Raw genomic sequence first — 21000 nt, 5'->3', positions numbered from 1 at the left:
GAGGCTTGGAAGCTTCCATACCCCAGCTTCAGACTGAGATAACCGCTGTCGTTAACCCCGCTCACTGCCGACTGCAGCCCAACTGCAGACAGGGCTGGTGTCGGGGGACTGAGGCAGTGCCATGGCTTCATGGCTTGCAGGAAGGGTGAGGTGAGCACTTCTGGATCTGCCTGTGGATGCCAACTGAAGATGTCTCTGAAAAGATCTAATATTAGTCACACTCCTCTGTACTACCGACAAAGAAAGAACGGGTCACGCTCTGTCTGAATAAGAGCATGTCCTTGTGTCTGACTGCCAGCTCTTCCTTTGCAAACAGACTGTTGCTTACGGCTCTTGCAGTCTATGCCCCAGCCAGGGATGCTGTTTAATGCGGCTTGCCCCCTCTTCCTTGTGTTGGGCCTGGGAACGCCGCGGCCTTAGAGATGCTGAAACCCCAAGCATCTCAACTGCATAAACCAGGCACTGCCCCTGCACATGTACACAGTATAGCAGTGGTTTTGTGCTACCATTTTTCACTTGCCTGCTGGTGGACAGGTTTTTGTGAGTGTCATATTTTGGGGTTTTTTTTCCAGTATTAAGTCAGAGACTCTCACATAAACACAGGATTCCAGGAGCTGGGGCTTTAACAAAACTGCTGCATGACACAAGGTCTAGGTGGCAGTTCTGGCAAATCCCTAAATAAATACACTTGACAGTGAGAACGCATTGTCTTTTGATCGCTACATGAAAGCACTTGTTCTTTGTAAATTCCTTCTACAGCTCAAGCAGAAAGAGCAGTACGGCATGACAGAAAGTGCTGGAGAATTTGGATTATCCAAATGCCCTTTATATTGTTACTGCTCTTGTAATACTTGACTATAGACTTTCAGGTTATACACCTTCCATGCTGTTCTCCAGATGGGATTCTTCTAATCTAATCTTCAGACACCACCTTCTGCATTGATATCTCTATTTAACCTGCTATAAAATCCCTTATAGTCAGTGGACTTCATCCACATGAAAGCTACTACAGATGTCCTGACACTTTTGAAAGCTTAATTTATGGTTTTGGATGTTATTACACAGCAGAACACCTACCTGGTGGACAAAAGTGGGCCAGAGTCTCCTATGTGGATTCTGTGCCTGAGCGTGTGTTACAGTTCTTCTCGGAGTCAAGGTACTAATGTGATTTCAGTCTCTTTCTTCCATCTGTGTGTCTATTTTCTCAGCACTTGTAGGAGCTTAAACATCCTTGAGGCTTCTATCACTGTCGAACTGATTTCGACTTGGCTGACAGATTCAAAAGTCTTTGGTGGGGATGGGAATGTGCCCACATGCATGTGGAATATGTAATTGACACGCCTTACTTACTTAGGAAACCAGAATTTTTAAAAAAATGCCCCGAATTACTTCCCTTTTTCTAATTCTTGGTTAATGCTTCAATGTTTCCTCAATACAGATTGTGACATGATTAAACTTTGAACCTACTTGACCTGACAGTATAACCCCTGTAGCCTAAAACTTCTGCCTCTGTCTTTCATTAAACCAACTATTTCTATGCATGTCTGAAACTCTCTCCTACTCGCGGCCTCCAAATGGTGGGCTAACATGTGTGTTTAATGCTGATATAAGATCACTGATACTTTTCCCTATGGTGTGATATACAGGCTGAAGTAATGATTATTTTTGCTAAAATCCACAGTTTCTGCCATGGGAAAGACTATTTTTATGAGCGCTGTTATGTGCTTTGAATGAGATTGTAACAAAGGGAGATTAGCTAATTACTCCAGGGTCTTTCTTCCTTTGGTGTGTGGGAAAGCTTCATGGCTGATTTCCATACGCATCGGCCAGAAAACCGTGGGAGAGCAGTCCAGCCGCCCCACACCTGAACGTCTTGAGCTGCCCCACTGATTTCAAATGGCTCTTAACTCTTGAGTGCGTTTGGATCCACACCGCTCTTCTCTGAGGGATCCTATGCTGTGCTCAATGCTATAAATAGCACTCGAGTGCCATGAAGCGAGATGACTCCCATCTGTCAGTCTGGGAACGCTAGCCAACTGCCTAAGGAAATCTGGGGACATAAAAGTGATTTAAAGAAAAATCTGTAGGGGAATTCAGTCATCCTTGTTTCTAGTGAGTGTTTATCCTGTAACTATAGCTCTATACAGCAAATGCCGTGAGGTGTTCAAAGGGCAATGACGGCTCACTTCGTTACTGTAGAAGTCAGCGCCTTTATGGAGTGGGAGGAGGAACCGGTTGTGTTAATTAGAGCTGGGAACCATGGGCCCAGCGTGTTAAGAAGGGCCCTGTTTCATCCTCTGCCACTGGGTGTTAGCCCTGTAGTGAAGCCAATCCCAATCTCTACAGCTGGCTGAAACATTTCAAAATACACATTTTGGTGCCATCTTTTTGCCCTGGATGTTTCAGCTGCCTCTGTGAATGTTAGTCCTTTCTTCTGCCTGCTCTAGTGAGGCCCCATTGGGCCCACTTCTTGCTTTGGTCAAGAACCTTCTTTGGGAAGAAGTAAGCCCTGGATGTCGTTATCTCTGCCCCAAAGCGGGTAATTCGCAGCCTGCTGAACTAGTGATGGGGCTTAGAAATTTCCCTATTTTTGTTAGTGCTGCCTGGGATTCAGAGGAGTCTTACCTCAAGTCTTATTTAACTTGGATTTTGCCCCTTTCTTATTAAATTGTAACCAGTGTTTCTAAGTATCAATAATACCTCTGGAAGCCTTCAGTTTGCAGCTAACCTAGAACGTCTGGGTGATACCTCATACTTCTGGGACTGAAGAGGTCTCTGGCATCTAGCTGGCACTGTCTGTGGATAGTCTTTTGTATTAACAAGGGTCATCTTTCCACCTTTATTGTGGGAATTTCTTGTCCAGAATGTCCAAAGTTTTTCATCAAAGATAGCTGTGAACCCTAGTCTTAGCTGAAGGAGCAGACATGCTCCAGAGCATGTGTAGTAATGACAAAGCCCTTCTTTTTGGCTTGCCCTTAGCTAATGAAAGCCAAACTTTCAGATGTCATTGAAGAGTGCTCCTCTTTCTGCCTCTCGTCTTCACTTTTCCATGGAAATCAGCCCTGCTTTCAGGAATTGCAAGGAATGCTTAAAATGGGGAGCTCCCAAGTGTGTGGCAGCCTAAGTGAATAATTCTGTCAGTGTTTCTGAGCCCTTACATTCCCAGCACGTCAACTCTGAAATGTCCTGAAGGTCAGTCAGCCTGATACTATCCAGGACAGGGCCGGGGACCGTCATGACGTGTGGCGGACACTCATCGTCTTTGGTGGTTGTGGTCGCGTGTTCCTCAGCTGACTCCACATGCAAAGGCCACCATTGCAGTGGCTGCTCATGCCAGGCTGCCCAGTCACATCCCACCTGCACGCCTGAGCACCTCTCATTTTTGCCTTTGCTCCTTTGCATGCAGGAAATAAGGCACATAGGAAGTGCACACAACCGGAGCGCGGTGCCCTTCACTGCTGCCACAGCTTCTGCCCCCAGAGTGATCACTGCTCAGTACAACAGCCCAGCAGGCCTCTACTCCTCAGAGAACATCCAGACCTTCAACAATGCCGTGGAGTCAAAGACATCACCTGGGGCCCCAGAGCCTACCAAGCCGTAAGTACCTTCCTCACCTCTCCCTCCCTGCCCGGGCCCCCAGGGAAGGCTCCAGGAGACGTGAGCTCGCTGCGAGGGTACCTGTTTCTTAACTCAGAAAAGCTCTCTTTCAGGACAAGGGAAGGAGCAGAGGCGTGAGCGTGGCTGTGGTTCCCCGGGGCAGGGCTCGGAGGAGTGGGGAATGTTCCCTGAGCTGCAGAAATGAAATTAATGCTGTTGTGTTTCTTTGTTTAGCAGAGACCGACGCAGTTTCCACGTGCGTTCAGCATGACATACCAGCCCGCTGGTCTGAACAGGTGCCTGATAGCTTCTTATGAGCACTTTGTAAAGTTAGCGATTTGGGCTGGCATTGCGGACAATACTGTGCAGGAAGGGTACCAGCTAGTGCAGGAAGCACAAACCCCTCCCCAGTTCCTAGCTGGCCTGGGATTCATAGACAGGCTCTGCCTATGTTTTGATCATTCTGTTTTTTATTATTGAACCTTGTTTTTCATGGGAGTTTTAAACAGTAGCTGAAACATTCATCCTTGTGTGAGCAATTTTATATATAGGATTGGAAAGCGCTCCAACCTTAAACAGGCCTGTTGATTTTTGTGGTTGCATCTGTGCTTCACCAAAGACATTACTTTATCCCAGAAGTCCAAGATTCTTCTTTTTTCATTGGAAACAATAAACCAGGTTGGCTAACTGTGTTGGTCAAGTTGCTTAACTGCTCTTAAGTCTCTGTATAGCAGTACCAAACTGCCTGGAAGACTTTAGCCACTTTTACAACAAAAGCTGCAAGACCAATGCTTTAGGTGATACTCGACGAAATTCCTGACTTGTGAATGGGGAGACAAATGTAACTTCAGCCTCTGCTTTTGCAGGGCACAAACACCTGAGATTGTGGGTTAACACACAAGCCCGAAAACTTGCCCCTGACTGAAACCGGCTTCTCGCACTGGCAGCCCAGTCTGCAGCATGGGCCCTTCTAGGCAGAGTTACAGTGCTGCAGCTGGCAGACAGGTGACAGATACTTGTTCCTCATTTGCTTCTGGTAGATCTCAGCAGCCTCATTCAGGGGCTGAGCAAAGGCAGAGCAAGGACAAGGGAAATCTGACTTTGTGTTAATCTGATGGGACGATTTGGCAGTCAAATACCATCTCTGGTCTAGTCTGGAGTCCCCTTCCAGTGAGAGCACTCCCTGGAAGCCAGGTATATTTGGCTGAAAATTTGAGGATGATCCCTTTTTCTTGCAGGGATCAGCAAAGAGATGGGTTTCTTGTAGTGGTGTGGCTCACTGTGCTCCTCCTAGCAGGAAGATCCATTGCCAGCCCTGCGACCTGTGGGGTACATGGCATCTCTTTAATGTTTCCCTTGCTGAAACACAGCAAGTTGCAAAGGAATGCTGGGGGAGGCTGTGAATGAGACTGTCAGTGCTAATACATTTTTGTTTACAGAGTCATCACAAGCAAATGAATCACTGGCTTCACCCTGCTATTAAAAACCCACGGTGGTCTCCCAGTACACAAGTGTAGGTTCTCCCTTCGCACAACCTTTTAGTTGCCTTTGATTTCCAGCCTGGCTGTTTTGATGAGTTATTTGTACATGGTAAACCTTGCTATGGGGTTACCTGACATTTTTCTGCATCCCCATCCTGCACCCAACAGATACACAGCCTGTCTGAATGCGGCAGACTGATCCTGCCACTGCATGTGGTGACATGACAAGGGGACCCGGTCCACAGTCCATCCTTAGAGGGTGTGTGATGTAAATGTCTGTGGAACAGACAGAAACACCAGCAACCTTCTCTACTGCCTTTGTTGCACAAAGCAGGCAGGAGGGGGGGCAGGAGCCCCACTGCTGAGCATGTCTGTTTTAGGATTGGAGGTGCGATTGTCCCTCGGTGGGACACCCAGGCTAGCTTTGGGAAGAGCAGCAGTGAAGGTGGCATTCCATGGCTGGACAGTGGGACTGTGACTGTGTGCTCAGGTAGATAGTTCATAGTGAAACCCCTGCTCCCATGTCTTCATTGCTTTTACAACCCCTGCATTCATTCATCAGTAGAGCGACTGCATTTTAGTTTTTGCGTGGACACACCTGGAGTGTGAGACCAGAGCCACAGTATTAGCCAAAAGCCTTTAATGTCAAGTCACATATTCAGTGGTGAGTCCCTCTGGCACAAGGAACAGACAGTATTCTGCAACTGCTTTTATCACTTGGTGGTTTTGGTTTAGCTCGTCATTAATTTATTCCTTCTTTCTTCTTCCTCTGCATTTTTCCCTCAATTCCACAATGTAAAACCCAAATGAACCCCCAAACAAACTCAACTCAAACTGCCCGTGTGAACACATGTCCCGTAGCCGCCCATCGCCAGCAAGCCCGATGCAGGCTCCCATCGCCTCCGTCTATAACCCCCTGCAGACGCAGACCTCCGAGCTGCCGCAGCGGAGGCACAGCACCTCCTCCGTCCCCAGCCAAGTCCGAGTGGGGCCGGAGCAGCTGAAGCACGCAGCCCAGGTCTGCCCCAACAGCCCCGTGGAAGTGGAGGTGCCAGGACTCAAAGTGCTGCATGTGCAGTTCAATTCTCCCCTGCAGCTCTATTCGCAGAGCAACATCATGGATTCCCTGCAGGGGCAGATCTCTTCCATTAGCCCCGATTTCCCCAGGTAACCTGCCCGCTGCCTCTGTGACCGGCTCGGTGCATCCGTTCATCCGCATCTCGGTGTCTACAAGTGCCTCGTCCCTGTCTGTGGCTCTCGGCGTTGGCCGGTCACAAGGAAACAGCATTTACATTTCACTTTTCCGACATTAGTGCATGACTCTTCACAGGAGCTTTCTCTGCATTGTGTCTGTGTCCAATGCCCCAGGAAGCATCAAAACGTGATTGCAGCCTGTCAATGTGTCCGTTGCCCTCTGCGCACCTACGCAGCAGTGCCTTCACACCAGCTGGTGGCTTTCCTGGAGGAGCCACCTGCAGCAGGTGGATTTGATGGGGGCAGGAGAGTGCTTTTTCCTGAAAGCTGGTGTTTCTCCCACACTGAATCAACTGTTGTGGTTTGCGACTGGAAGGTGCTGCTGCATGTGTCCTTGTGCTTTTCTTTCGCTGGTTGTGGGCTGGGCCATGGGCGTGCGCTGGGCATGTTTCATTTCAGGCTGAAGCAGGTCCCCATGGGTCTCCAACTTTGTCTGATAACATGAGTTTGGAGCAGCCTGGGCAGGCACAAAGCACATGGAGGACCCAGTCCATGTTCCCACCCCTGCCCACTTGTCTGCACAGTTTGCTGCTCCTGGGGCTGCCTCTTTGCCCGTAGGAGCGGAGGATGCTTGACATGCTCTGAGGTCTGCAGGACCTGCAGAGAGCCTCAGCATCACAAGACCTGGCTGCCTTTGGTGTTTGCTTTGTGGCAGTTGGGAACCAGCTGGCCCGTGCCTCTAAATGACAGCCCATAGGGTTTTACAGGGAAAACTTCAGTACGAGATGGGAGAAGCAGTAAGCACGTTTAGCCATCCCAAAGGAGGGCTCCAATCAAGGCTGAATTGTTTCAGAAGACGTGAACCTTCAGCAGAGTTACCCCGCTATGTGACCAAGCAGCTTGCAGCTGTATGACCTGTGCTCCAGGGAGGCGGTCAGGGCCATGTCCTCGGTGGGACAGAGCAAAAGGGCACAGCCAGATCTCATAGCTCCTCGGCTGCTCACAGTCCCCTCACCCGTGGACTCACATAGCCAAGCTTTGCCATACGCCAGCAGCCAAGTGGTAATGGGAGGCTGTGGATTTACTCCTGCCTCATTACTCAGTCTAGTTACTTGCTGTATGTCCCTGCTCTGGCTTGTAGTCGATACCGTGCACGCCAGGAGCGGTCACCTCTGCTGTCTGGCTGTGCCAGTCCAGACAGCTGATAACACTCACAAAGATGCCCCGGTATCAGCAATTGTTTCATTGCAAAAGCGAGTGCTCCAAGAACTGGGCCTTCCTCTACCCCAGCTTTGAAATCCTTGTAAGCTTTACAAAATGTGCTAGCATAAAATAGTAAAATTATATTAGTAAAGACTAAGCTGTGCTTTTCTGTAGGCACTGTGCAAGGCTGTGTCTTTCTGGGTTTTATTACCATCTTCGTGACAGTTTTCAAAGCTCAATTTTACTCAGCATTGCAAGTTGCCCGTGGTAGAGGCAGTGAAATCCAGTAATGGTTGTATGAGTCTGAAATCCAGTAAAGGTTGTTGGAGTTGTCCCCTACAAAATTTCTGTGTCGGGGAACTCCTGTGCAGGGAAAAGGACACCGGTTGCTGGTGATTGCTGCAGATAAAGTACCTGTGTAACAGGAGTGCCATAAATCAGCCAGCATACAGAGACTTGCTATCCTGCAGGCACGATTCCTGTGCCTGTGACCTTGCCCGTTCAAGAGATGCATGTGCTTTTTGGTGTTTTGTTTTTTCTTTAAGCAGCATACCCTTCTGCCCTGACAAGTTGAGGTATTTCACTCTACTGCTACAAATTCTAGGATTTGTGGGGTTTTTTTATAGTCTTTCGGAAGTCTTGTATATGCAAGTATATCTATAGGGTGCGTACCTGGGAGAGCTGATCTGTATGTTTTGCGCACTGTCACAATGCATGGTTGAAATGTGGTGGCTTTGTTTGACTCCAGCGCTCCTTAAGATGATCTAGCCTTGGCGTTTTGAATGCATGTTAGTGAAACAGTATGCAAACTGCCACGACAGGCTTCTTGCCTAATGTTTTTATGGGTGGAGAGAGGGGTGGGAGTGTATGAGTTTACATGAGATGAATGTAATGTGAAGCATGGATTCATGTGGGAAAACCTAGGACATTTTCTGTGTAACGGAAGCCACATCATTATTTTCTTTCGGGTGAGAGGCTTCAGTAAATGAGATTCAGACTTCAAGGGTTCAGCTGCTTGCAAGTCTAATGTGCTTCCTGCTCCACTAAAAATTACTAAAGATGGAAACATTTTATGAAATTCTTTTTATGGAAATAGCATTTTATAACACGTGCAATGATTTTACCTCTGATGCTTGAAGAGTTTATTATGTAGAGTAACTCCCAGATGACCCAATTGCACATTGGCACGGAAAGTATGCAGTTGCCTCCTCAAGAAGAAGATTTCCCTCTGCAATTTAGTCTGAACTTCAGGATGTTTATGTACTTTTCGGGCAATCACAGGGTACAGGGCTGGTGAAACCTAATAGACCATTTACATTTATAAGGCTGCATTATGTAATTGAGCTGTCAGAGGAGACTTGCCAGTCATCTAATTTTTCCAGAGATGTTTTCTTCCAGCCACAGAATACAAGGCAGGCAGGAACCCCCTGTGTTATTTAGTCCATCTCCTAGCCCAGCACCTGGTCGATTTAAACCATTGATTTGAATCATTCCCAGCAGGTATTTGACCAGACTCTTTTTAAATCCTTTAGTATGGAGGTTGCTCACCTGTCCACGGCCATCTCCTCTGGTATTTTGCTGTCTGTCTGTTGGAAAGCTTTTCCCAATGGATAGTCTAAATCCTGCAGTTTTAACTCTGTAGTTTATCCTGGATAAACTGGATGTGGAGAACATCCTAGGTGTTGCCTCCAGCCTCTTTTTTTCTTTATTTTCATAAAGACCCTTCCGGTGGCACAATGGCCACCCTTTCATCCACCCTGCGCTGTGAAAAGCTGCCCCTGAAGCACCTGGGGTTCTAGGCTGAGGGTGCAAGTTGCTCGTGACATGAGTGGCAGCAGCAGTGCCTCGGGAGGCAGCTGAAAGGAGGGCTTAGTCTTAGCAGGCAGAAATCCCCTCGGCCCTTGACCTGCTCGTTAACCTTAGTGAAATGTTGTAAGTGGGCTGTGGCTCAGAGTCTCCACCTAGAAAATGGAAATAATAACACTCACTTGAAAACCAAATTAAATTATCGGCAATCAGAGGATCTTTTAGTTAGAGCCTACAGCTGTTGCTTTGTGAAGGTGGTCTTTAGGACCAGTTCAAAGTGCACTTGCAAAGATTTCTTTTTAATGGAATAAACTTTACTTAATTTGAGATTCACAGAGGTGGAGCAGTTGACGGTAGTTTATGCATGCAAGGAACATGCATGGATGGCACAGCTACCACGTGGGATTCCCATCCCAGCACGAGTTGTTTTCCTATTAACACAGCAGTGATTTCCTGGGGAGAAAGTTTTAGTTTCTGGCGTATAGAGTGATTGTGAAGCAGGGGGGACACTTGGGGACTGGCTGGAGGCCGTCGGCGAGAACCCGTTGACAGTGGCGTAGGCAGATAGCCCAGCGTGCCGATCCCACCCGCGCTGCAGCTGTCTTGTGCGAGCACATCCAGCACCTCCATGTTTTATGGCGTCCTGTTGTTCGTTTGTTTTGCACGTTCATTCTTCATTCATACAGTGCACTGTGAAAACTTTGCTAGAGGGACTGGCTTTACTTTTCAGCCATTTAACAAGCGTGTTCTCTGTTCCTTCCTCAGTCTAGATCAGCATAACCAGCCCCCAGGCGGCATCGTCATAGACAGAGAATCTGAGGTTTACAAGATGCTCCAGGAGAACCAAGAGTCAAATGAGCCGCCCAGACAATCTGCTTCCTTCCTCGTGTTGCAAGAGATTTTGGAGTCAGAAGGTAAGCACTCACTGCACACCTAATCTGTGTGTGCTTTTCCCTTTTGCCATTCCTTGGGCTTTATATGGTGTTTAACATCTAAAACTTTATTTTCCATCCTTGGCTGGTGATTGTTCAAGGTAGTGTGTGTATATGGTTTCTACAGAAACAGACCGTTTCACTAACTTTACTTCTAAATTTCCTCTCCTCAATTAGTTTCAGTCTCTGTGGGCCCATATCATTGCTTACTCATTGAGTGCTCAAGAAATAAACCCCTACAATATTTAGTTATCAAGAAGGAATTTCAAAAGTTGCAAAAACTCTTCTTTACTTTCTAAAGTTTTGCCCCTTTAAGATAACATTCACTGATTAAAGACTATATCTTGGATTCAAGACTTTGAATGGTACCACAGGATAGGGCTCTTCAGTGAGTCCTAAAGCTTCGGATCTTCATCCCTCTACAGAAGAAAAAGGATCCACTTCTGCAGCTGAATGTAAAAATATGGAAGCTGGGTTTCAGCGAGCAGTTCATAGCTTTTAATCTCTGAAACTTCACTCCGCTTGGCGTTCTTGATCTGACATCTGGACTTGTGCAGTTCAGGGATATAGACTTTAAGATAAAAAAGCCAATTAACTTAGGTGGGAGCCAAATCGTATTCTCTTTTCCTCTTGAATAAAATAAAATAAACAAATAAATAGGAAAAGAATTCCAAGAATGACTTTTCCTTAGGCCAGTTGAGACTTTGTCTTTTGCATTTCTAGCTTGGCAGTGGTACATTCAATTTCATCCAACAAAAGCCTGATGCTGAGATATTTGCCTCAATGGGAAACAGATCAGCCAAGTACTGGTAGGTCTGAGGGATCTGTCAGGAAAGAGCAAAATGAAGGAAATAAGGAAACAATAGTAAGAAAGAAACCAGGATCTTGGAGTCTTTAGTAGGTTGTTAAAATACCTACCTGAAAGCATCTTTTAAATATTGAGTGTTTGCAACTTGCCCTTCAGGGTTCAGCTCCTGCATGGAAGGGACTGGAGTAGCCGGGACTTCTCACACATCCAAGGTCCTCCCCTGTGCTTAGTAGTGCTGAAGAAGATAAGAAGCAAAAGCCTCTCTATTTTATCTTTCTTTGAAGATTTGCAGCATTTTTGGGATTCTCTGGCACAAGGTTTGCCTGCCCGATCACAGGCCAGGATAGGCTTTGGCATTGCTCCACCATGAGCTGATAATCACCCATGCGGAGCAGGGCCGGGAGGTTACGCAGCCCCAAAGGAATGTCTGTCCCCGAGGAGACAGTGCCCCTGCCTGCCGTGCCATGCTGCTCGGCCAGGCTCAAACACCGCTGCTGCTGAGTCAGATCATGTCTGTGGTGATAAATAGCACACTGGTTGGGTGCTTCTCCCAGCCTGCCTTCAGGCGATGGATTGTGAGTTGCAGCAGGGAGCCTAGCTATCTCCCCAGCTGGGACGCGTCCCTCGGGGCATCGCTGACTGTATCGGCTGTGCTGACTTACACCAGCTGAGAGCCTGGCCCTGGACACGGAGTCTGGACACTGGCGTGTGGAAGCACCACGGCTGGTCTTTGTTTAGACCTGACCCTGCACTCGTAGGTGGAGGGTGTTTCAGAGGGCAGAACAAGTTATGTTTCCTGTGAATATTTGATTAAGCTGATTCCTTCAGAGAGATTTAAAAACATGCTGTCAATGTTGTTAGGAGCAAAGTGCTGTTTGAGGCAGAGGGAGTGAGCAGAGGTGATAGGGAAGCGCCTGAAAATGCAGTTGCTGCTGCTTCCTTCCTAGCAAGGGTCACTTGCAGTAACTGGCGGAGGCCAGGTGCTTCCTGCTGTGTTTGGAGGGTGCATGGGCTGCAGCCCCCAGTAGGGAACTTGCACCTCTGGACCAGCATCTCTGCACAGAGCTGGGTGCAAACCCCTGAGCTGAAACCTGCCCCAGAGGCAAAACAGCACAAAGTCACCTGCCCCAGGGCTGAGCAGTGGTGACAGGGAGGTGCAATGGGCAGTTCCCCGCTTTTTCCTTCAGCTCTTTGGTCAGTGATGCTGCCCTGGGCTGTGACGTGTCCCTGACATTGCTGGTCACCAGGGTGTGTCTTTCAAGGGGTTTTTCTCCCGTTACACCAGGAACAACCATTGCAGTGTGCTCTTGGCTTGACACTAGTCAGAAGGGTTTTATCAGTGTCCCTCCCAGTCTGAGGTCCCCATTGACCCCCTCTGCTTCTGGTGAAACACCGTGGGAGTCTCTGCAGCCCTCCCTCCCCTGTTGCCTGGAGTTGAACCTCTCACAAAAGTCATATAGAAAAGACTCATCACATCAATGGAGTAATTTTGTAAGAGGCTCCTTTTTCACTGCAGGTATTTAAATGCTTGCCTCGTATCCCGCATCTAGGATCCACTGCTGTTGTAGGCATCCAGGTCAGCAGGTGTCTCCTGTGAAGGACCTGCAGGACATCCCTGCCCCAGAGAAGTTACGCTAGGGAGAAATCTGGAGCATGCTATGCAGCAGCAGAGTGCAAGGTTATCCCCCAATGTCCCAGAGCCCTGTAAGAACAAAGCATTGGTTAACCAAACCTTCCAGGAATCTTGGGGGAGCCAGCCCAAGATTCTGGACAGCAGACAGCAGACTGGAAAAGGGACTTTGACAGTCATCTCTAGTCTGCCAGGAGACCCACCTCCTCTTTCTGAGACCAGATCTGGCAATCAGCTTGACCCTGCGTGTGTGATCAGGACATGGCAGGCAGACTCTGGTGCTGCCAAGGCTGGGGCTAGGGCTTCGCTTTGCTTTGTGCGTCTGTGCATGCAAGACACATCAGCTGAAATCTATGGGCTTTTAAGAGGAGAAGAGACTTTCATCTGACTGCCCACAATCTCAGGCCCTCAAATTTCCAGGGCTGGGTTCAGCTGTGTGCCTTCTCTCCCTCCTTCCCACACACCCCTAAATCCCTGCCCACTTTCTGTGCATGAATCCCTGCCTCAGAGCTGGGGTTAAAGAACATCACCCCTCCCTAGCAGAGCATCTGCTTGGGAGGAAAAGCCTAGAGCCACGCATCTCACATGCTCTGAAGCACTCTCCTTCCACCCCCCAGGAGACCCTACCAAACCATCGGGATTTAGGAGCGTCAAAGCCCCCACCACAAAGGTGGCCTCATCGATTGGGAATGCCCAGAAGCTGCCCATGTGCGAGAAGTGTGGATCTGGTATTGTGTAAGTAAGCCTGTCCCTGGGGTTGAAGGCCATGGATGAGTATCCCATGCCTGCCTGAGGTGCTGAGGCGCTGCACCCAAAACCCTTCACTTACCCACATCCAGTGCATCCAGGAGCTGTCTCAGGGCACGTTTAGTCTCACCAGCTTTGATAGCGCTAATGTTGCAGTTCCCCTCCATGAGGCAGGAGTTGCGTTTCCCTCTACAAATCGGTATCAATGGAAACAAAATTTAAGTCCTTATGAGACAAACCTTGAGACAGTTGTTGCCACAGTGTTTTGTTTCCTACCTGTACCCAGAAACCAAATAACCTTTCCATTCAGGGCCTGCGTATTTGATGCTTTTCATGTCTTGGTGCTCCTAGCCATGCAGTGGGGACCTGCCCTGCTGGTCAGAAGCAATGTGGACAGGAAGAGCTGTGTTCTGCCCCCAGCTCTGCTGTAGGACCACATACTTCCACTGTGTCTATGCAGATATAATTTTTGTTGTCTTTATGTGTGTATGTCCGACTTCCAGCACAGCAGGGGCACGGGTTCAATACAGAGCTGTTGACCATAAGCGTGACAGCACGGGGACCCAACCCCTATATTTGATTCACCATTCTGTTTCTTGACCACAGAGTCTTCTGCCCTGATTTTCTCCTTAGTGTTCATTTCTTTACAACCCCCTTAGCTTAACAGTTGGCTCCAGAGCCCGTCTGCATTATCATGCAAGAATTCAGATTTCGCTCATGCTGCCCACCACAAGCTATCAGATTGTTGCTGACACTACACTGCCATTGGCATGTCACTGTCCTGGCATGCTTGGAGCACTAAGGCCCAGCAGAGTCATTACAGAGGCAATCCATACCCTGTAAAATATGAATCAGAGACAAACCCTACAATTATTCTACCAGCTGGGTAGATCTGGAGAGAAAGCATAAGGCTATGAATAGCACTAAAAACTAATGCGTTACAGAAAATATAGATGGCTGCTGGAACAAAATGATACGCCTGGCAAATTGTTTTGTTGCTACTGGTGGTAGTTAACGAGTTGCTATGTAGTTTTCCTCATGATCTGCTGGGTTAAGCTGTGAAATTTTCCAGTAAGAGCTGGCCCACATTCGGCTGGATCCATTCACTGCAGCTCCCGAGCAGCAGCATCTGAGATCAGAACCGGGATCTGGTCTCTGTGCCTCTCCCACACGTACCTGGCATGTCAGGCGCTAGCGAAAGGGCAGTGGCTGTGCAGCCTGCATCCCCCTCCCTTGGTGGCAGGCAGGCATTTCTGGATTTGTTCTGCAATCGGGTTGGTTTGGATCTGGGTTTTGCTCCCCCAGATGGCGGAGGTGATGCTGGCCATTTGAAAGCTGTTGTGCTGTCTCCAGCCGTCAGCTAAAGATGCCATCACGGTGATTTTTGCCACCACAAGTGACAGGCCTGTCCCTGTGAAACTCAGGCAGGCCAGTGCTAGGGAACACTTTCCAGAGGAGGGTGTGGTGCCTCCCACGCCAGCACAATTTGGGCTCTAAAGTGCTGTTAACATCTGCCTGACCAGAGATAGAGCCTATACTTTGACTTCTCAGGAGCAGGAGAAAATTGTCCACCTTCGGCAGTGGTGTGGGTCTGGGCTGGGTGGGAGGCGGCTGGGGAGGAGGGAGGCAGTGGTGGGCACCTGGTGCTGAGGGGTGCCGGTTCCTTCCCCAGAGGGGTGTTTGTGAAGATCCGGGACAAGCAGCGTCACCCCGAGTGCTATGTGTGCAGTGACTGCGGCACCAACCTCAAGCAAAAAGGACACTTCTTCGTGGAAGACCAAATCTACTGCGAGAAGCACGCGCGGGAGCGGGTGGTCCCCCCAGAGGGCTACGAGGTGGTCACTGTCTTCCCAAAGTAAACCGCGCTGCTCACAAAACCAGTGTGGATGGTTTCTCCTCTGCTGCTTTTCCTTGGAAAGCATCGTCCCTGCCCCCCCGCTGAATCTTGTTTGCAATAAGGAATGCTAGGCATGGCTTTGGGTTTCCTTGCCATTATTAATCCTCCATCTGTTCACATGAGATGTCACTAATTGTTCAACATTCTTTTCGTCTCCTCTTTCACTGTTTGGTGTTGGTTTTTTTTTTAATACACAGAGTTGTTATTTTTTTCCTCCTTTGTGCTCAGTCGCACAGGAAAATCAGAGGCCAAAGTCAGATTATGACTCTTCTGTCTCCCAGTTATTTGCCTTCTGTTTGCATTCAATAAACAGGGTGAATCCACAAGGCATCTGTGTCTGCTTTCTCCTGGTATCCCTCTGCACTGGACCGGGGTTCCCAGGGCAGCAGAAGAGGTGCCCAGTGCACGGCTGCGTTTATGCTGGAGAACAGCGGGAGGGAATTACAAAGTTGAGTCACCCTGGCCTCGCAGGCTGCCCAGCTGCTGTTAGCAGCTGCCTGCTGGCACCCAAGGGCCAGGTGGGCACGGCCAAGCCATAGACCATAGCTGGCACTGGTGGCCTGTCCCTGATGCACAGCAGCCAAGAGCTGCCTCCCGTGTCCAGCGCTGCTGCATGATGATGGGACTGGGCACTTCAGTGCTTCCCGTTACATCCCCCAGGTGCCACTCCCGTCCCCACATTCACAAACAGCTCTACGAAAAAGCATCCACTTGATGCTTGCTGGAAACCAGGGAGTCCTGGAGCAAAGAGGTGAAGGTTTTTGTGGCCATAGTCCTTGTCCCTTCTGTCCCTGTCCATTCCATGCCGGCTCCTCTCCCCCTGGCACCACAGGCTCGGGGCTGGGTGCAGGCTGGTGAGGGTGGGTCTCGCCACCACGAACCCCCTTGTCCAACCCAGGGCAGACCCCAGGGCCATGGTTGTTTCTGTCTGCAGACAGTTGGGACAGTCCCCTGTGCGAGGCCTTGTGTGGCTGCCAGAGGCATGGCCCTGCTCCCGGTGCCACCAGACATGCACAGCTGCTGGAGGGCACCTTTGGGGCTGATGTGGGGAGGGGGACACGTGCCCCATGGCACGGGGAGGAGGGGCCGGTGCTGCTGGAGCAGCAGCAGTCTGCAGTGAAGTTATTTCTCTGCTTATCCCTCCGAATGAGATGCTGGCTGTTCTTTTGGTATAAAAATAAATGGTTTCTAAGACGTAGTGTCATCTTTGCTTTAAAACAAATTGCTGGAGGTTGAAAACAGCAGGGTTTATAGCCGCGTACAGGACCTCGCTGGCAGGCACAGGGCACCTCCACCCTGCTTGCTCCTGCAACAGCTACAGCCAGATTGATGTGCCTGTCCTGCAGACCTGCCCATCTTCAGCAATGCTTTACTGCTGTGCCCTCTTGTTTCCTCGCCTTCACCGTGAATCACACCACGGGACAGCTGCCTTGCAAAAAAAAAAAAAAAAAACAAAAAACAAAAAACCAAACAACAAACCCCAAACCAAACCAAACGACAACCTAAACCCCAGTCCTCATCTGCGGTAAAGCTGACCTGTCACTAAGATTATAAGCCTCCCACTGTCCAGATCAACTGTACAGCCTTTTGCACAGCTGGGGAGGGTTCTTAGCTGATTCTCCAACCCAGCTAAATTTAGTTCATCCCCTCAGGCTCCTTCTATGGGCAGTGGCAAGCAAGCAAGGATGGCATAGCTCAACCTGCTAACTCCTCTCCGGCTCGTCCCTAGAAAAAGCCTGGCTTCTCCATGATGCCAGCACATGCCTGTACAACTCCAGATACCAACACAAGCAGCTTTATTTTTCAAGGTGACGGCGGGGATTTTTGGCCTGCTGGGGCAAGATCTCCCCTCACTGCTGCTAATGGGGGTTAACTCTCTTCCCTCCACAGCACACTTCCCCGGGGAAAGGCTTTCCGGGGAAAGGCTGTCTGTGCTACAGCACGGGCCCATGCGGGCAGACTGGAGCAGACAAAAAGCCAGCGCAGAAGAGAGCACAGACCCGAAGGACTAAACCTGTAAGGCAGAGATGGCTCTGGCTGCACCTCAGATCAGTGCTCAGGCACTGCACCGCACACCCCTTGCTGCCCACTTCCTTGGCTCCTGGCCCCCTGCTTGCTTCGCAGGAAGAAAATGCTGTCCCCTGGGGCTATCTGGTGCAGTGCAGCCCCATGCCGACACATGGGCTGAGCCCTCCAGTCACCAAATGTTTTTATGCTGTACAAATATTTGTCAGCAAAACGCAGCTGATTCCGGATAACCTCACGAGTTTGCTCCAAGTGAGGACGGAAGAGCCTGAACCATGCCTGGCGTTAGCCCTGCCCTCCCCACCCCAGCCCCACGCTGCGAACAGAGGACAAGCCCAGCTTTGTCCATCACCCCATGCTTTATCGCCCTGGCCGGGCTCCTGCGGCAAAGGCTGGCAGCACTGCTGGGAAAACACTGATTGTGCAGGGCTTGACGCAGGAGTCGGGAACTACAAAAGGTTTGTGGGGTGGCTCTGGAGGTGGGGGTTCCTAATGCAGATACCAGTGTTGATCCAATTTATTACTATGGGAACAGGCGAGCCAAGGCAATTCACATTCATTACTCGAGGATGACTTCGATAGCTCTCTGCTGTAGCTTGCTAAAAAAAAAAAAAAAAAAAAAGGAATTTATTCATTTTTTTATGATGCAGGACAAAATATTTGGCAAGTGCAGTGTTGACTGCAGTCTGACTTTCCCAATTCCTCTGAAGTTTACAAGTTGGGATCTGGAGTTTGTCAACAATAACAAAATAGGTTAAATCAGGTCATGTCTGCAACCACACTGAGCCGCCTGCTCCAGAAGTTAACAATAATGTAAGATAATACATAAAAGGTTCCCATGTGAAGTGTCAGGCAGTTCGTAAGTGAGCTAGCATCCTGCCAAAGAGGGACTGTCTCACATAGGTGCTCAGCAGAGCACAAAGCACAATCTGTCCTTTTTAACACGGCTTACTTGGGTTTCTGGTTGTGGCTTCTCCCTGCCACCGCCACATCTCCCACTTCTTGTGCAGCAGATGACAGCTGGGCGCTGCGGGAGCCCCCTCCACATGGCACAGGGTGGAAAGCCACGAGCACAGCATGAGCCATGGGCCATGGCAGGCTGGAGAACAGGGCATGCGTAGGACAGAGCAGCACATCTTCCTTCTGTGCTGAGAACACAAATCACTATTTTTTAAAACTGTTTACGCAGTTAAAAAGACCCCACTGCTGGCAGTGACTCGACAGAGATGGCCCTCAGGAGATAAAGCAGATAGATAGAAAAGGGTTAAAAAAACCCAACAGATCAAAACAAAAAACCAAACCAACTAACAGCATCATCAACACAGACTTCTCATTGTCTCCTCTTCACACCCCACACCATCACCACCAGCCTCCCCCCAGCAAAGCTGCCAGTTGCTCCAGCTTGCACATTTGTGCTTCATTTGCTAATGGCAACCCTGTGAGCTCAGACTGTTGTCAACATGGGGTCTTGGCAGCTCAAACATCATCTTTGCTTGAGGTAAGTAAAAATACCTGGACGATGGTATCTGCAGAGTGCATTCCAGTGCTGGTGAAGTGCCATTAAATAGATTCCAACACACAAGATAAGTTTACCACACGTTTTCTTGTCATCACCTGTAAAAACTATCAGCAGCCTCTCCCCAGCCTTCTCTGGCTGAGACTATGAGCTTCTTACGGGATTTAGGAAAAAAAAACCAACCAACCAAAAACCAAAACCTGTGAAGACACACAGTAGCAACACACAAGCAAGCTGAGACCCCATTGCTCTGTCCATGCACTTGGCCTCAACAACTCGAATAACCACACACCCCCAACAAAAGGAACACCAGCCGAGTATATCTGGGTGCAGCATGGGACGATGAACACTGCTTCCAAGTCACCAGGACAAATCTATGCTTTAAGAATTTGTACTCTACCCACTGAAATTATTTTGCTCTAAAGGACAATATCAAGGGGACGTTACTGCACCCAGAACAATTTGTTAGCCCCAGCCATGCCCCCACCCCAAGCATTCTCATTGTCATTCCTGCATTTACTTGTGCATCTCCCCCATCTGTAGAAAAGCAGGCTGCTGCTTTCTGAAACACCAGCACCCCTCGCAGCATGGCCCAGGCATCGCCTGTAGGCATTAAGCGCACAAATGCTGGACTGCCCCTGCATAGCTTAGGTGGTTAGCAAGTGGGAACATTATACTCTTAACTGCAGGAGTACGAAACGCGAGGTCATGCCATGTGCTCGCTTTGATCAGCAACATTCACAGTACTTTGGGAGCCAAAAAAAGGGGGATGGAGAGATGGACTTCTCTACAGCAGCAAGCAAAAAGTGAGCATTGCTTTTGCTTTTTGAAGGTTGGGTAGAAAAGCAGCCACAGCTCTGCAAAGACCCTCTCTAAATAACACATCAAGCTCCACACATCGCTTAACAGTGACTACTCATTTCACCAATGGCACCATTAATCTAGCTTATGCAATTTTAGGAAGGCAGCAATTATTATTGAATCCTAGCTGTGCTGGCTATGGGGTAGAAACTCCTGTTCATTTTTATTTTCCACCATATTGCCCTCCAGTGACAATCGGGTAGCTGTGCAGGTGGAGCAGGGTAAATCAGTCTTCATAAGTTAGGTAAGCCTGTGTGGAAGCAGTTATGTCAGTTATTATTAAAACTTTTACAATTACTCCATTTAGATACATCATACACTCTTAAATTTGTATAGGTCTTCACTAGCATAGAACAATGCCTAAAGGAGACTAGCAGGGTAGCTCAGCAAATGTAAGTAACATGGAGACAGCACATGTTGGACTTTGCATTATTCAGGCTAATAAGTAACTGAGCAGAAAACTTCAAAACTTGTGTCTTCAGCAATTAGAAGCAAGACAGGGCTTTCAACAGGCAAAGGTCAAAGCCAGCCCACTCATTAACAGATTTATTTGTTCCCTTATAGAGGGTAAGGATAAACATCTCTCACCAATGTAAAATAACCTTCTCTAAATCAGGCTAACAGATTACTCTCTATGGAGAGTAAAATGATCATAAACTGACTGGAAACAAGTTTCCAAAGTCTGATAGATTAGGTAGTATTTTATTTTATTCCATGTTACCTATGCCTCAGCAGCTTCAGCTGCAATTAATTCCGTGACTGCAACTTCCAATTACACCTAGATGACATTTTCACAAACCAGAATTGAAAATCTAAAAGCTGCCTGATGCCCAAGTTGGAAACCGTTGCTTACGGCTGGCTCCTGGGGGCTACACACACACCGTCCTTCACCTCTCTTTTCTGCCGCTCTGTAGTCTCAAACCCTCCCTTCCCTGCAAGTGCTCCTCACTTGCCCACACGCCCCCAGAGACATTCTGCACTTCCACCTTCCAGCACCCTTAGCTCTCTCCACGTGCTTTAAACGGGCACCTTCACTGTGCAAGCTGACAACCCAGACTAATGTCTGCACCAGGAAAAAAAACCAAAAACAAAAACATTTTTTTTGGGCTCATTCAAGCTGCCTGGTTTTTGTTGGGATGGGGTTTTTTTTGTTTGTTTGTTTTGACAGCTTTTGTTTTGTTTTTTTGGGGATTTTGGTGTTTGGTTTTTTTTTTCCCCAAATGTGTGAGATGGGCTAATGTGCTAAATGAGTATGGAAAGAGTAAATTAACAGACACAACACAAGCTCCGCTTATTTAAGAAG

The 21000-nt window shown here is 48.6% G+C and overlaps 1 protein-coding gene across 2 annotated transcripts in view; it reads left to right on the top strand.

The window, feature by feature from the left end:
* The window catches only part of PDLIM1 (PDZ and LIM domain 1), a 45206-nt gene extending 29591 nt beyond the window's left edge, over positions 1 to 15615 (top strand). Inside the window, exons 1-5 of one of the 2 annotated variants that reach the window (XM_063338665.1) lie at positions 3634 to 3893; positions 5940 to 6245; positions 10047 to 10195; positions 13269 to 13386; positions 15071 to 15615. In XM_063338665.1, the coding sequence (XP_063194735.1) occupies positions 3865 to 3893; positions 5940 to 6245; positions 10047 to 10195; positions 13269 to 13386; positions 15071 to 15257 (789 nt within the window). In that variant the 5' untranslated portion in view covers positions 3634 to 3864 and the 3' untranslated portion in view covers positions 15258 to 15615. Of the gene's footprint in view, positions 1 to 3406; positions 3598 to 3633; positions 3894 to 5939; positions 6246 to 10046; positions 10196 to 13268; positions 13387 to 15070 lie in introns of those variants that run through there. The other variant, XM_063338664.1, reaches the window with a different exon arrangement.
* Positions 15616 to 21000: the final 5385 nt, after the last annotated feature.

This window comes from Chroicocephalus ridibundus, chromosome 6 (genome assembly GCF_963924245.1).
Source record: "Chroicocephalus ridibundus chromosome 6, bChrRid1.1, whole genome shotgun sequence".
Lineage (NCBI taxonomy): Eukaryota > Metazoa > Chordata > Aves > Charadriiformes > Laridae > Chroicocephalus > Chroicocephalus ridibundus.
This window is presented reverse-complemented; position numbering and strand designations above follow the sequence as displayed.